This window comes from Falco peregrinus, chromosome 11, assembly GCF_023634155.1.
Source record: "Falco peregrinus isolate bFalPer1 chromosome 11, bFalPer1.pri, whole genome shotgun sequence".
In the NCBI taxonomy this organism is placed as follows: Eukaryota; Metazoa; Chordata; class Aves; order Falconiformes; family Falconidae; genus Falco; species Falco peregrinus.
The window spans coordinates 12,372,492-12,388,603 of record NC_073731.1 but is presented as its reverse complement, the minus strand read 5'-3'; the positions used below and the strand labels follow the sequence as shown (position 1 = coordinate 12,388,603).

General features: G+C 53.8%; 2 protein-coding genes across 2 annotated transcripts; one reads left to right on the top strand and one right to left on the bottom strand.

Moving 5' to 3' along the window:
- Positions 1-432: 432 nt before the first annotated feature.
- On the bottom strand, positions 433-3,001 carry MAD2L1BP (MAD2L1 binding protein). The gene is made up of 2 exons (XM_055816263.1): positions 1,679-3,001; positions 433-1,045 (listed from the first exon to the last, which is right to left on the bottom strand). The coding sequence occupies exons 1-2, from the start codon at positions 2,033-2,035 to the stop codon at positions 515-517; spliced, it is 888 nt and encodes a 295-aa protein (XP_055672238.1). The 5' UTR covers positions 2,036-3,001; the 3' UTR covers positions 433-514.
- Positions 3,002-3,333: 332 nt separating this feature from the next.
- Positions 3,334-14,204, top strand: GTPBP2 (GTP binding protein 2). Its single transcript, XM_055816257.1, is given in 13 exon segments — positions 3,334-3,466; positions 3,468-3,557; positions 5,918-5,944; positions 6,564-6,748; positions 7,054-7,162; positions 7,705-7,902; positions 8,177-8,351; positions 8,929-9,148; positions 9,576-9,711; positions 10,092-10,150; positions 10,906-11,077; positions 11,340-11,504; positions 11,928-14,204. Coding segments are annotated over 13 exon segments (1,830 nt in total). The 5' UTR covers positions 3,334-3,370; the 3' UTR covers positions 12,126-14,204.
- Positions 14,205-16,112: the final 1,908 nt, after the last annotated feature.

The following is a 16,112-nucleotide window of genomic DNA, read 5'->3' as shown; positions in this document are numbered from 1 at the left end:
ATTTTATCAAATAGATAGGCAAACACTTGAGTACTCACTCAAGCCTGATCAGACTACAAAGGTCTCCTTTTACAGGTAAGAATGGCTATAGCCTTTATAGTAAAGGCCAAGTGTATTAATAGTCATGTACATTACCTAGAGTCCCAAGCAATCAGCTAATTTAGTAACAGCCACATTAAAACTCAGGAGGGAAAAGATTTATCCAGTATTTGCCAGTTCAGCAGGTACACAGCAGGAAAGTTTTACTCCCAACACACCAGTTAGTCTCCTGTACCATAACTCAGGTCCCCAAAGAATCACTGTATCTTTGTGCAGCTGTGCCTTAAAGGGTATTTGCTTTCAACAATTCAGGAGATGAAAACAGATGGGACATAGTTAAACTACAGGAAGTTAGTAGATGCCCTGAAAAAAGGATCCAGACAGACAAGAATACACGGTTATATTTGATAAAGTTATCACTTAAAGCAACACCAAATTTTATTCAATATTCCATTAAAGTTCTACAGAGTGTAGGTCATTCATGAAAGCCTTTCAGCGCCACTGGTGCTTGAAACCAGACATAGTCCTCCCAAGCAGAAGTCACATGCTGAGGAGCCGAGGCATTTACGTTGACGTCTCCATCACAGGACAGGTTAACAGTTAGTTTCCTCCCTCGGGTTGGCACTTTATAGTTGAGCTTGGGCCGGAACCAATCAACACCACAATCACGGTGTCCCTGGAGCATAACAACAGTGCCCATGACAGGGAGAGCCTTCAGCTCACTGAAGACATCTGCAACAAAGAGTGAGTGAAAGAGCTTGCGAACACAGGATCCAGTTTTGAGGCTCTCCTCAGCGCTGCCCTCACAGATACCCTCAAAGTTGAGCTCATAGAGCTCCTTGGGGCTCATGACATTGCCTCCAAGCAGAATAAGAACCCGAGGAACCACTGTCAAACTAAACATTATTTCCAAGTGCTGGAACATTTCCTCCAGTTCTACCAGCACCTGCTGGCACTTCTTGCTTGCCAGGTCCATGGAGGGTGGCTTCTTCATCACTTCTCCACCCTGGAAAACAAAGCGAAGAAAGATCAACCCATTTCATTATTAGGAACATTAGTACCAACACATGGTTCAGAAAGCATGGCCCATCCCATCCCTGAAAGTTAAGGAAGGTTCAAGGGTTTATGTGCCTTTTAAGAGATACAGGTACCCACATACAGAATCAGGAGATCCAAGATGAACACAAATGGCTGCCCTATAGCTACTCAGTTTAAATCTGAATCATACTGCTGAGGAACGCCCACAAGAATTACAAACTCCATCTTTTAAAGATCAGCTATCACTCCAAAAACACTTACCAGGCTTTTTTCTTAAAGTTGCTTGAGTAACAAACAAAGCAGTGGCATGCTTTGAGCACAAAGTGGAACAACAAGAGACAAATAGCAACTTTTTGAGACCTTTAGCCACCTAACCTAAAGGGTTTTTTCGTTGTTTGTGGGTGGTTGTTTTTTTTTTAAATGAAGTTGTGGTAACACTTAAGGATACAGGTACAACCGCACTTCATTTTAGAAGCGTTTGGCACATTAAAATACAGTTTCCTGAGCTAGAACAGTTACCAGACATGAAAAACCCCAAAAGCCGCAGCCCCTGTGGCACGGCTGCCCCCAGACCCAGGGGTCCCACCCGGGGGTCCCTTACCTGCGCCGCCCGCCAGCAGAAGTGGGCGAGCTGCTCGTAGGGCAGCGGGAGCTGGTGCCGCTGGTACAGGACGTGCTTGAGCAGTTCGCAGGCGAAGCGGCAGCAGCTCTCCCGGCTCACAGCGCCCGGGAACACCACGGATACCGAGGGGTAGGCGACCGGAGGGCTGCTCTGCCGGGTCCTCATCTCGTCACCACGATCTAGGGCCGGTAACGCCTCAGCTATGAGAAGCGGGGACGCCGAAGAGGCCGCTCGGGCGAGAACAGGCGCCACCGCAACGCCAGGAGCCGCCATTTCCCGGCCAACGTAGAACGGCCAGCTGGGATTTGAACGGCCGCGTGCGCCGCACGGCATCATGGGAGCGGCGGCGCACTCGCCCCTCTCGGCCCGCGGCGGCGCTGGCGTTATGTCGGCCAGGGCCGGGCGCGCCTTCAGCCCCGCAGCTCGCCGCGGCCCGGCGGGAGGGGGGGCCCGCGGCCAGCCCGGCCCCGGGCAGCGGAGCGGAGCGGGCTGACCCGGCCGGCTCGCTTCTCCTGCCTTGGTAGCTGTGCGGGGAGCAGGTCCAGGGGCCGTTGCTGAAGTGCTCGGTGGGGCTAACGGCCGCCGCGCTGAGGGGGCACCGCGGCGGCTGCGGCAGGCCCGGGTGCCCGGGCGCGGGCGCCGTGAGGTGCGGCTGCGTCCTTGCAGGGCTGCCCGGGGGGCTCCGGGAAACAGGCTGACTGGTTTGGCCCCCGCCCTGCGCTGGAGCCCAGCCAGGCTGGCCGCCCTGGGGCCTGGCAGCCTTGCTGGCTCCGGGCCCTGGCAGCACTCCCTTTGGCCTGCGGCAGGCTCTCCTCCCGCGGCCGGGAGGCTGGGAGCGTGCCGCGAGTGGGAGTCGCCGTGTTTGGAAACAACGTGGCCGCAGCCCCATTGGGTGCTGCCGCCAGGACACGGCGCGGCGAGGGCGGTCGCTGCCGGCGGGGGGCGGGAGGAGCCGCTCCCCGGCGAGGAGGGTGGGCGAGGTTCCTCCGCGGCAGCGCATGCTAAAAGCCCCAAAGAGTGTTAAAGTTGCAAAGACTAACCGGGTGCCGCCCTCGCCAGAGGATGCGGTGGAGAAAAACGAGGCTTGGCGGCGGTGGGAGACGGGCCAAACGCTCGGTGAGGTGATGCGGCGCACGGCAAGGGGGTCTTGCTGTCGCCCCCCGCGGCAGGAGCTCTGCGACCGGGCTGTGCGGTGATGAGGTACCGCCTGTGCCGAGCGCCCTCAGTAACGTTCCAACGACGCCAGTAAGAAGCGGGCGCCGGTCGGCCGTTGTCGCTCAGCGAGGCCCCGCCCCGCCGCGAGGCCTGTGAGCCGCGAGAGGGGAAACCGGCGGGCACGAGCGGGTCCCGCCGGGCGGGCCCGGGGCAGCGGCAGCACACCTCGCGTTGTGCGCCGCGGCCGCCAGGCGGCGCCCTCTCTCGGACTCCAGCTCCCATCCGCCCCCGCGGGGGGAGCCCACAGGGGAGCGAGGGGGCGCGCCGCGTGGCGCGCCGGGAGCTGCAGTTCCGAGGGGGCGGGGCGCGGGGCCTTCTGGGAGCCGTAGGCGAGCGGGACTCTGTTTCCCGTGGCGCCGCGCGGCGGCTGCTGACGCCGGGGCGGCGGGGCCGGGGCGGGGAGCCCGGGCGGGGGAGCGGGCGCCGCACCGGGGCGGCGGGGCCGCGCCGGCTGCCATGGACTCGCGGGTGTCGGAGCTGTTCGGGGGCTGCTGCCGGCCGGCGGGCGGCGGGGCAGGCGGGGCGATGCGCGGGCGCGGGGGGTACCGCGCCCGGCGGCGGCGGCAGCGGCTCGAAGGCGAAGAAGAAGAACGGGCGGAGCCGGGGGGGGAAGGCCAACAACCCGCCGTACCTGCCGCCCGAGGTGAGCTCCCCCGGCCGGGCCGGCGGCCGCCGCCGCGTCCCGTCAGCCGCGGAGGGGGCGCCCCCCGCCCCGAGGCCTGGTGTCGCGGGGTCCGCGCCGCTCCTGTCAGGGCCGGGCGGGTCCCGGGGGCGGGGGGCGCCGCCGCTGCGGGGCTGGAGGGGGCGGAGGGGTGGGGTGTCCCCCCGAGCAGCTCGGTGCGACCCGCGCCTGCAGCTCCCCCACCGTCGCGGGTTTGGTCGCTCGTCAGGTTGGGGGCTGCTTCTGGAGAGGCTCGGCCGGGGGTCCCGGCGGGGTCGGTGCGGGGTCGGCTGGCAGCCCTGCGGGCGGTGCTGCAGCCCCGGGCCCGCGGGCGGTGTGCCCTCCTGCCCCGCTCTCTCCTCCGGGGTTTGACGTGGCAGCACACTGTGCTTGTGTCCCTGGTGCCAGCAGGCTCCTTGCGTGGCCCACCAAGCCCTGTCCGTTATTAGTATCTTGCTGCCTGGTGTCTGTCTGTGGGTGCTTTGCCGTCTGGGAACTAAATAGCTTCAGAAATAAAGATTTGCTCAACTCGTAGTCCCGAGCATCCTGTTCGCATCTCTCCCCGAGAGCCAATCTGGTGGGTGTAAGTCCCTTTCCAGCTGCCAAACTCATAGGCATTGCTCAGCAGGCTCTAGTGACTCCCCTTCACGGCTAATTTGACAACTTTTCTTACGCAGAGATGCAGATGGTACTGACGGTGTGAGGCACTTGCCTCTTGCAGCAGGAAAAAATGGCATTGGTAGTGAGTATGTTGGTTAGTTCAGGCAGTTGGCACCGTGCTGATAGGACTGTCACCGTGGGGAGCATTACATTGCCCTGGAGTCAACTGCTTGGTCCTACTCAGTGAGCTTTCTGTAAAATCTGTAAGAGCCTGCGCTGGGAGGGAGCGATTCCTCCAGGAGGCAGGGCTGTGACTCTTGGCAAGACAGGAAAACAGCACTTTGCTACTGCTAGATCTTCTCCATGGGCAGGATTGTCCCCTGCAGCCTCAGTTTAGTTTCTGTGTCTTTTGAGCTGGAGGCTGGACAGCCCCCTGTGGTTTCAGCACAGCTTCCTGGCCCTGGCTACCCTGTGCAGTATGTGGCCCAGCAAGTCTAGGCTTGTTGCTTTCCTAGTCTCAGCTGCCTTGAAGGAGACCCACCCCCTTATTTAGATGACAGCACAGTAGGTGAATGTGTTTTTCCTAGAGCTGGAAAGCTGGTAGATGGTAAGAGAGGAAGACCTTCTGCAAGTACCCTTTTCTCACTGCATAGCTCCGCTACCCGAGAGCCGAGCTGACAATTCAGAACTTCCTTCTGTTGGCCTTTTGCCACTGTAAACAACACTGTGGTTAGGAACTGAGCTAGAAGGCAAGGAGAGGGCTCTTGCCTCTCCTGACATGCAAATCAGTGTCCAGAGGAAAAGGAAGTGCTTAGTGTTGGCAGCCCCATTTAGTCTGCCACAGTACTTGGCTTCATGCAGGCTCCAGCACCTTCTCAGCGGTCCTTAGACTGAATCAGTAAGAAAATTACTTTGATATTGGCTAAATGTTCTCTTTGTAAAACTGGAGCCTGTTGTGGTTGGAATGAGCTTGGTGAGCACCCGGGCCTTTCTGTGACAGCCCAGTCCAGCTCCAGCCCTTCCTGGGAAAGTTCTGAGCATGTTGTGGACAGACAGTCCCAATCAGCTCTGGTTCTCCAGAACTGCCAGGCCAGTGACCAGCTGGCTGTACTGCAAAGAATTCAGTAGCTTGTTTCCTTATGTATGTAGTCCTTTTTTTCTTGCAGAGAGAAGATATGCGAGGATATGGAAAGGAGTCAGTGAAAAACTAATTTAGTGAGGGAGGGTATCAGTCTGCAGGAGAGCAGGCAGTGACTTTTGTTCCCAGTCTCCTGTTTCTGTGCACATTGGGTGGATGGAAGCTGCTGGATAGGATGGGAGTGGGATGCTCTGGGTGGCATTGTGGGTCATGGATGGGTGGTGGAGAATACTTTTAATCATCTGCTGGCCTGTGCCTTTTTGAAACTGGAACTCTCTCTCTGTGACTGTTAGACCGGCCCTATTCTTCAGTGGCAGTAAAAAAAATATCCCAAAACCAGCATTAGCCCCCATGTCCCTCTCTAGTTTTGTCCTCTGGTTTCCATGATATGGGATGCAAACAGCAGAAACAAACCTAAAGTAAGTTCCAGTTGAGCGTAGGAATGAATGGCAGAAGAGCCTATGACCTAACGCTATATTTCTGCCACTTTCCCTCTCTCTGAAACCGTCAGCATGAGCTGCAGAGTATCTGGGCATCTGATGCCTATAGAAGTCCCTGCTGGCACAGCATCTAACCTTTCTGTCTCGTTTCATTCTCTGACCAGGCAGAAGATGGGAACATTGAGTACAAGGTGAGCCTCTTGAAGTTGCAGAAGGAGGTCTTCCTCCCAGAGGGTTATTTTGCAGTGAGTAACTTTACCAAACACAGCATATGGGAAACATGTCCAAGGAAAGGATAGAAAAGTGGACACTCTACTAAGGGTCTATCAATCATCTTCTGTATTTGTGCCTAGCAATACCCAGTATGCTGAGCTGGAAGAATTTGATCCCAGTACTCATTTTGAGGAATCTGGTTTAGGAGATGAGGGCCACTGTGTTTTTCCTGAAATCTTCTTCCTTTTGAGAGAGAACGGCAGGTGTCCCTGAAAATCATTTGTCACTTTCTTGTGGCTTTTTTGCCATTTGCACTTACTGGCTCCTGTGTCACAGATCAGTCCCACAGCAGGCAGGGTACAGATCCCTTTGGCAAGATGCAGGAAAGTTCTTCTACCATATGTATACACCTTTATGAAACCCTTTCTCATCTGTCCTATGGCTTCTGTGCAGACACTAACTTGGGTTGTGTTTTCTAGAGGTGGGTCAGAGCTGGGGGAATTCCTTCATGGTGTTGGGTTAGGGAGTTGCTGGCTTGGGTACTGGGATTCCCTCTGCATACAGGCTGTGACTGTAACTACCCCCTTCATTAAACAGCTAAAGCTAGTGAATCCCTCGCAATATCGCTTTGAGCACCTGGTGACACAGATGAAGTGGCGACTACAGGAAGGCCGAGGTGAGGCTGTCTATCAGATTGGTGTGGAGGACAACGGGCTGCTGGTGGGCCTCTCAGAGGAGGAGATGCGTGCCTCACTCAAGACACTGCGCCGTATGGCAGAGAAGTAAGTGTTCCCTTTCATCTGCAGGACCCACAGGCATAAACAGCCTCCAGTAGAGAGGCTCAGCCCCAGGAGTCCCCTGAGGAGCCAGTGGCTTCATTCTACAAAGCCCCTGTATGACTGAAATTCCCTCATCATGAGGCTCTGTAAATACAAGGGCAGTTAACGGGGCTTTTGACTGGAAGCTTGAGGCTCCTTCCCTGCTATCCCCAGCTTCCATCCCATTTGCTTTGCCAGCTGTGATTCTAGAGGTGCAAGAGCTGCCAAGTACAAGTGTGTCTCAGTCCTTCCTTTCATGTTTGTGGCAGGGTTGGGGCTGACATTACGGTGCTGCGGGAGAGGGAGGTCGATTATGACAGCGACGTTCCAAGGAAGATAACGGAGGTCCTTGTCCGAAAGGTGCCTGATAACCAGCAGGTAGGGACCTGTGACTTGACCATTGTCTCCTGCTGGAGACTTAAAGGCTTCATACAAGCAGCTTCCTTTTGGAATGGGAGTCCAAACCCTAGAGGCACTTTGTCATAGATTGGCCCGTAGCAGATGCTTTGAAGAGCTTCCAGAGAGAGGCCTGATAACACTTTTAATCTCCAAGATTGTGGTTGAGGCAGATACCAGTAGGGGAGATTGCCAGGATCAGAGGTGCAAAATTATTTCACTTCTATGGCAACAGTTCTGCTGCAGGCTAGTGTGCAAACAAGTAAAAATTTAGAGGTCCTGCTGCAGCAGACGGCCTTTTTTGTGATGTCAAAGCCTGATGTGTCACATCACAACTCCAGGGAGTGTATCAGGACTCCTGGGCAGTTTGCTGGGAGCAAGAGCAGAATGAGCAAGATTACACTGCACAGTGTCCATCATGTAAAGAAGCTCTTTGAGGCACATCTCCACTGCCATGTAATGTTCATGCACTCCCAGCACAGCAGCAGCAGAGTTTCCCGATTTCTCTGTTGTTCTTCCTGTAGTTCCTAGACCTGCGAGTAGCTGTGCTGGGGAATGTGGACTCAGGGAAATCAACCCTGTTGGGTGTCCTAACACAAGGAGAGCTGGACAACGGGCGGGGAAGAGCACGCCTCAACCTCTTCCGGCATCTCCATGAAATCCAGTCAGGAAGAACGTCGAGCATCAGCTTTGAGATCCTCGGTTTCAACAGCAAAGGAGAGGTGAGGGAGTGGGCTGCTGAACTCAGAAAGCTGGAGGAGAGTAGGACTACCCTCCTGTTACAACTGTGAGTGGGACATGAGAGAAGTGGCACAGCTCTGTGCCTCTTTAGCTGAACCTGAGTGCTACTTGTCCATTTGCAACAGGCATTGTTTCTTGCACCCATGGTGAATGATCTCTCCTCACTAATTCTGAGGTCAAAGTGGATGGAAGAGCTGGGTTTTCTTCATTTGCCTGCTGGGGCTCCTTCTCTTACCAAGTCCTTATGTTCCTCAGGTGGTAAATTACAGTGACTCCCGAACAGCAGAAGAGATCTGTGAGAGTTCTTCCAAAATGATCACTTTCATTGACCTGGCTGGCCACCACAAGTATCTTAAGACAACCATCTTTGGTCTCACCAGCTACTGCCCGGACTTTGCTATGCTGGTGGTTAGCGCCAACACTGGCATTGGTGAGTGTTGCCCTGCCTGCATGGACTGGCAGAAATGTGTGAAGAGAAATGGAGAATGGGGGCAGTGGGTCCTTGTTAGCTGGGAACAGCTGTCAGAAAAAAAAATACTAGTCTGGAAGCAGAGCTGGGATCCTCTTAGACTGCATTAAACTGTACCCTGGACAGAGATGCTTTGTTTGGAATTTGAGGCTGTGTTTGTCAGAAAAAAACCCTAATTTTGACATATTAGGGATGCTGAATGCTGAAGCCTTGTAAAAAGGCAGCTGGAATTCTCCCACATCTTTCCTTGACATTTTTGTGGCTGTTTTCTGGCAAACTCGTGCCCAAGAATAAAAATTACTGCATCTTTCTGAAGCACAGAGATCAGTCACAAAAATTCTTGGTGGTTTTTATTTTTCTGGACTGATGTTTGGTTTCATTTAAAAGATAATTTTGCTTTTTCATTGCCTGGTGAACTAAGCAGTTAGGGTGAAATCTCTAGAGTGGGCCTGTGGGAGAGCCAGGAGACACAGCTGTCGTGTAAACAAGCAACAGTGATGACTGCTACTGTACCTACACTCTCACATGTCTCCTGCAGCAGGCACAACACGAGAGCACTTAGGCTTGGCCATGGCCCTCAAGGTCCCCTTCTTCATTGTCATCAGCAAAGTTGACTTGTGTTCAAAGGCCACCGTGGAACGGACAGTGAAGCAGCTGGAGCGAATCCTGAAGCAGCCAGGCTGCAACAAGCTCCCGCTGCTTGTGAACTCAGATGATGATGCAGTTACAGCAGCGCAGCAGTTTGCACAGTCTCCCAAGTAAGGGACCATTACTTTTCTCTTCTGGGAGCAGGCAGTTCAGACTGGGCTGCTGTGCGGAGCTGGGGAAGGGGAACTACAGGGGAGGCAACTGTATCTTGAACATCTTGGTTTCTCATCAAGTTTCCTACCTTTGCATTCTCCAAGAAGGCATTTTCTTCTCCCAGGCCTTTTTCTGGGCTCTGGGAGCAGAAGATGCCTGAGGCTTCACTGGAGTTACTTCTCCATGACAGAAGTGTAGGGGACTGGTACCTCAACCAACCACTGAGGCAGGGGTTTACTGCAAAGTTGTACCTAGCCAGTGTGCCCTCCTGCTCTAGCTTGCAGTCTCTGTCCTCTTGCTGCACTCAGGACATTCAGAATCCCAGCCATCTTCTTCAGCTGCACTCTGGCCTTCTGTTCATTCCTGCCTATTTGTGTCTGACAGCATCACCCCAATCTTCACACTGTCCAGCGTTTCTGGGGAGAACCTGGATCTCCTAAAAGTCTTCCTCAACATCCTTCCTCCACTGACCAACAGTAAAGAGCAGGAAGAACTAATGCAGCAACTCACAGAGTTTCAGGTGTGTAAGGGAGGTTTGTTTCTAGTTCTGGTACTGCACTCTTTGCTATGACATGTGACAAACATCTGGGGGATCTGGACACCATGGGCAGAGACTTGGTGAACTCCTGGACTACTAGGAGACATTAAAGAAAGGACTTGGTTCTTGAAAAAAGCCTGTTAGGCAGGGTTCTGTCCTAACCAAGGGATGCCCATCTCAGGGGTAAGATTGTTTCTCTGGTTGTCGCTTCAAAGGCAGAGGTTCCTCTAGTGGGAGGTAGTGGGAGATGTCTGATGACCAGCAGAGAACTCACCTCCCTCCGCACAAGGGGTGGGTACCTTGTCTCATTCTGGAGAACCTATTTCAGTTGTCTGAGAGCTCATTCTTGTGCCTTGCTGCAGGTCGATGAAATTTATACTGTGCCAGAGGTGGGGACTGTTGTGGGAGGAACTCTGTCAAGGTAAGTGAGGCCAAACAGACCAGTGTGGGTGTGAATGGTTGCTGAAGTTCCCACAAGGTTAGAGTAATCTGCTGTAGATGTGGAAGCAGTGCGAGGCTCAGTCCTGACTGCTGCCAGGTGACTGGGCCAAGTGAGGGTAAAGCCCTACAGGGTGCTGGGAGGTGCCATGAGCAGACCATTGGTCCCGTGGTGGCAAGCAGGAGTCTGCTCTAAAGTTGCTGGATTAGGAACGTAACCGGTAGCATGCTGAAGAAAAGCATCCTGGGACCCAGAGTGGACAGAGGTTAGCCATGATCCCAAGGCCTCGCTTTCCTCCTTCCTCAAGCAGGGGGAGGAAATGTAGAGGGCAAGTCCTCCGATCCCAGCAGAGGTTATCTGCATGCTGCCCCGTGAGAAGGCAGCTGGCCCTCAGTGTTTCGGAGTGATCAGATCAGGTGCAGGCCACCAGTGCATCCACACGGAACAGGTGTCAGCTACAGTCTCTCCAGCAGAAACAATGCAGTGTGGCGGAGTGCTGGGGACAGAATGGGCCCTGTCTGTACCTGGTATTCTTAGAAGTGATAATGTGGCTTCTGCTCATGTTGTAGGAAATCCCTGTTCCCATCAGCTTTGCTTCCCTGTTAGTTGGTCCAGGGTAAGGGTCTAAGGACACTCACCTCCTTGGCCCTGGGTGAGTTTGTGCGGATTGATCTTGGAGGGTAAATTTTTTTCCTTGTCTCCTGATGAGCTCTGTCCTACTCTTCTGCCCTGGGCAGTGGGATCTGCCGAGAAGGGGAGAACCTGGTGGTTGGTCCCACTGATGATGGAAAGTTCCTCCGGCTGAAAGTGTGCAGTATCCAGCGCAACCGCTCTGCCTGCCGAGTGCTGCGGGCTGGGCAGGCAGCCACGCTGGCCCTTGGACCCTTCGACCGCTCCCTGCTGCGCAAGGTGAGTGCCGCTGTTGTCAGGTTGCTCACTGGTCCAGTGAGCAGGACTGGAGGCTTCCCTGTAGGTCCCCCGTTGGTAGGGTGGGAATGAAGTACAGATGTTTGCAGGAAACTTGCTGGAAGGGGAGGAAATGGTCAGACTACAAAGTAGGATGAGAATGGGGCGCAGCCCAGGTTGCAGAGTGATGTGTTTGTGGCACTGGGGGCTGTTCCCAAGCAAGGGGACTGGTCCTAACTGGTCTGAGCTTTGGGTTGTTGTGCAGGGCATGGTCATGGTGAGCCCAGAAATGAACCCCACCATCTGCTCCGTGTTTGAAGCTGAGATTGTGCTGTTGTTCCATGCCACGACTTTCCGGAAAGGGTTTCAGGTGACGGTGCACGTGGGGAATGTGCGACAGACTGCTATTGTAGAGAAGATCCATGGAAAGGTAGGCATGGGAGGAAAGGGAAGATGGACTTCCCTGTGGGGTTTGTTTGGATTCCACCAGGCCCCCTAGTAAGGCTAGGGGCTACTGGTATCTTGAGTAGCTGTGTCCCTTCCTAGGAGCACACTCCGTCCCCTTCTCCTGCCCATTTGGTTGCTTTTCTTCCCAACATGGTAAAGAATTCCCTCCTTGCAAAACAAGCAGCATAATGAACTACAGCAAGACTGAAGAGAGGTGAACTCTCCGTTCTCCAGAGCTTGTGTCTTCCTGTGTCCTCTTGTGCATACAATAATGGGAAGGGCTTAAACCTTGCAGTCTGAGGGAGGCAACCTCCTCATTTGCCTTATCTTCTCAGCATCCACATGCACCTCTGCTGCATGCATTGGTATGGTGGATGGGTCTCAGCTCTCTCCATTTTCTTTTCAGGACAAGCTGCGGACAGGAGAGAAGGCAGTTGTCCGTTTCAGGTTCATCAAGCATCCTGAATACTTGAAGATTGGAGCCAAGCTGCTTTTCCGTGAAGGAGTCACCAAAGGCATTGGGCATGTCACTGACCTCCAAGCCATCATCACCAAAGAAAATGGCCTGGAGGAGTCCCTGGGGCCTGGACAGCTGAGCTTCTGACTACCACTAGGTCAGAGAGATCTCCACTCACCAACACCCAGGGAGAAGGATGGAAGCTCCCGTGGTTCTCCGAGTGATGCCTGGAGCTGCTGCTGTCCCGTTCTAGTGTGGGTGTCCCTCCTCCACACTGTGAGATGGAGCCTGGGAGAGTTTCTTGCATTCAGTGCCGTATATGGGGCAAGTTAAGCATGTTCTCCACATTGTCTGCAGCTTCCATGACCCTGCCCTCCTTCAGAATAGATCAGAGGCACCTGCAGACCTGGGCAGGCAAGTTGTGGCTTTGTTTACTGTTTGAAAATTACTGGTTGGGAGGAGCAGAACCCTTGAAGACTAGCAGTAAAGAGATGGTTTTCCATCTCTGGTCCCATTTCTGCTCTCTGAAGCACTGGGATGACAACAATCCTCTCTTGAATCATCCTGCAGCACATCCTTCTGGGCAGGGGATGGAAGAGGTCCTGCTACCCACAGCAGGGGTTTGGTTGAACCTCTCAGAATGCATTCAGGACACTTTTTAACCGTTTTAATCTTGGTTGGCTTTAATCTGCTGTGTGTCCGTTTGTGTGTTGGTTTTGCATTACTCCAATCTGAGTGTCTTAGTGTTGGACAAATGTTCTGTTCCCCACTCACATGTACATGCTCCTTCAGCATCCCACTTTCTGACTCCTGGGAAGCTGTGGCTGCTCTGAGTGGCGCAGCTTCCTGATGTAACGTCGTGAAGGCAGCGTTTGCGCTTCCATCCGTTCCTTGCAGCAGCTGGGCAGGAGGCCGTTCTGTGGAGCGGAGCGGGGCCTGGGTCTGTGCTGGCGTGTGCAGGTTGTTTCCATGGGTGTTCAGCTGACGGTGTCATCTGCACATTGGCAGCAGTGGTTTGCAGTGGGCTTCCTGGTGTGGCTGTTCCAGGTCCCAGCCCAGCTTGCTCCTCACACGCTTGCCTTAATGTGCGAGGAGGATAGGCTGCATTACTAACACAAAATCAGGTGACTTGTATTGTTTAGATGTGATTTGACAGTGGCGTGATTTTATTTGTTTCTCCTGGAGGAAGAACTCTTTTCTTTCCCTTGCCACTGGGGTTTGTTGTCAGAAGAAAGCTGATGTTGCCAGCAAGGACTCTGTGAACAAAGAGTGGAGCACGTTTGTCTCCCACTCACTGTTGTGCAGCTCGGCTGTGTAGCCTGGAGGGTGCAGCAGGGGCTGTATGGCTGTACATAGGCTTTTGGTTTTATTGTTGACTGTTAGACCAAATGTGTCTACTGTGAGCAACAGGCCTTCAGCCAGCCCTGTTGCATGGTGTGGTGGCCTGCCAGCCCTGACTGAAGAGAAGGGCGAGAGCCTGTGATAGCACTTGGGCACCCAAACAACCGTTCTACTACCGGGAGAGCAAGTTCTGCTGCTGGCACAGGCAGTGCCTGCGGGGCTGCGTGGCCTGTGCTGATCTGTGGATGTCGCAAAGTGGTGCTCTCCGCTGGGCTGGGCTCTAGCAGGTGGGGAGGTGGCAGCTACACCCTGCAAAGAGCGTGCTGAGGCACGGGGAAACCAGTGAAATGGTGATATCAATGAAGGGATTCAGAGGCAGCTTGGTAGTGACAGGAGTGGCCTGTCCCTCGGGGGGAGCACTGACTTCTTTCTCCCCCATCAGCCCAGCAGTGAGACAGGAGCTGCTGGCTCAGGGTCACTGCTCAAGCAGGATCCCTCTTCTTTTCCTATCCTGGCAGTGGTCTGGGTGTTACGGTGACGTGGTCTTTCACCCATGCCTGCAAGAAGGACAAGCCCCAGCTGCCAGCACGCTCTTCCCTTTGGTGCTAGTGGGTCACAAAGAAAGCTGCCTGGGGTGTGGTGGGGACTCCAGCTGTTTGCAGCAGCCCTGTTTTCTACTCCAAAGTGGGCATGGGTGCTGTGACCTTCTCTGAAATAGCTGATGGCTGGTCTCACCTCATCCCTGCCATCTGTGGCATGACTGTTCTTGGTGCCATGCTCTTCATAATTGCTGTTTTGTTGTCTTGAATTTTTCTAATGCTGGGGGTTGTCACTATTCCCCAAGCATCTATATATAAATGTACAGAATAAAGATGTTTTATTGAGCTCGCTGGCTGAATTGTACACTGAGCGAGGGTGGAGTTGGGCTCTTGCCCTGCTGCCCTTGGAGCTGGGTCATGGTTGGAGATGGCTGCCCTTCACCCCTTCCTAAGCTTCCTGCATTCAGCCCTATAAATACTGCCCTGTAGCGTGGAAGGAATGCACGCGTGCTGCTGTTTACAACTGTGCTCTCCCAGCTTATCTGAGCAAGCCTGGGTGTGCAGCCTGGGGTGACAGGCAGCCACGTCACCCTGAGCACAGCACTTCAGGCTGTTGTGGGCGGAACAGGCTGTGGCGAGTGCCTCCTCAGCCACAAATTCCCCCAGAGCCTAATTAAAGGGATGCTTTCTAGGGCACGCATCTAACTGGTGGTTTATTTTTATAATAGCTTTGACCTTACCAAGGGGTTCACAACTGCCGTCTCTCCATGAGAACAAGTTGTTCCCTTGGGACAAGCAGAGGCAGAAAGGCTTCCCTGTGGAGGTGACTTGTGTCACTGAAGGGATTTGCCTGTTACCAACATGGTTTTGTGTCAGGTAGTGACATCTGTAGAGCCCAGTGTTGCCAGACACTTAGGAAACCAGATGTTCCACTGTCACAGGAGCGTAAGGCAACCCTGCCAGACTGGTTGCTATTGCTCTTTGCGTGAGGACTTGGGAAACTTTGTCACTTTGCAACGTGAGGACTGTCATTAATGGGAGTGACTCTGTAATTCCTCCCTCTGCTGCTTACCAGCAGAGCTGCACGCACCAGAATGAGCTGCTTGTGCTTCCTGAAATGTCACAACTGTGTTGTCAGGTATTAGACCCCTACTGACAGTAATGCAGGACCTTCCCAGCACAGGCTGTTTGCTGGAAGGAGAGCAGCTCAACGGCTGTGAGTAGGATGGTGTAGTTCAGAAAAGAAGGGGAAACGGCACATGCGAATACAGCTGCACTTTGCATCATTATCTGCTGCCCGAAAGGTGCTCTCCCTTGGTCAGGGAGGGGAAGTCTGCAGCTGATGAAACTCGGCAAAGTGTGTTTCCAAACCCCACCCAGTGCTGCCTTTGACGTGGCACGTTCCCTCCTCCTGCCCCACGAGCGGAGTTCAAATTATTGGCAGCAGCACTTGTGGCAGAGGCTGGTGGGCTCCAGGCAGCTAGCTGCGTAGCACAGAGCTGAGCCCTGCCAGGCAGCTGTGGGCAAGCACATCTCTTGCCCTGGAGCCCGTCTCGCCCTCTTTCAGTGCTTGCTTGTCCCCTCCATGATGCTCTTTGTTGGCTGTTGTAATCTGTGGAGCACTGGGGCGGCCACTCTGCTGTGAACTGTGGCCCAAAGAGTTGAACAAGGCATTTGGCAGTGCATGATCAAAACAGATACTGATCAAGTTGTGTGTAGTATTACTCAGAGTCTGGGAAGGAGGAAAAATGTTATACACCCTTTCTGCAACAGAGGAAAGCTTTCACAGGTCTGTGTGACTTCTGGGTATGCTTCCCGTCCCTTCATGAGTACTCTAGAAGTAGACTTTTTGTGTGTCAATAGTGTATTAGGAACTGGTGCGAAGATTTCAGAAAGCCCAACAAAAAGCATATCTATGCAGCTCCAACCTCCTCAGATCTTGGCAGGAGCAATCTTTCTTGCGCACTCCAGAGCTGCTGATAAGCATCACTCAGTGGACTGTCATACAGAGGGAATTGCCAGACTGTCTATAACAAAAATCCTTGGATGGTGGGGGCAGAGATAAAAATCAGTCTTCCTGGTGGAAGGGGAGAAGGAACCACAGGGCTAAGCTACCATATATAAGATGTACAGTAAGGGCAAGGCCTGCGAACTGCAGCCAGAGAACCACCATGAGGTGAAGGCTTCATGTTAAGCAGCTGGAAAGGATTCAAGAGATTGAATCTCTTGGCTAGAGATTCCCTGGGATAAGCCA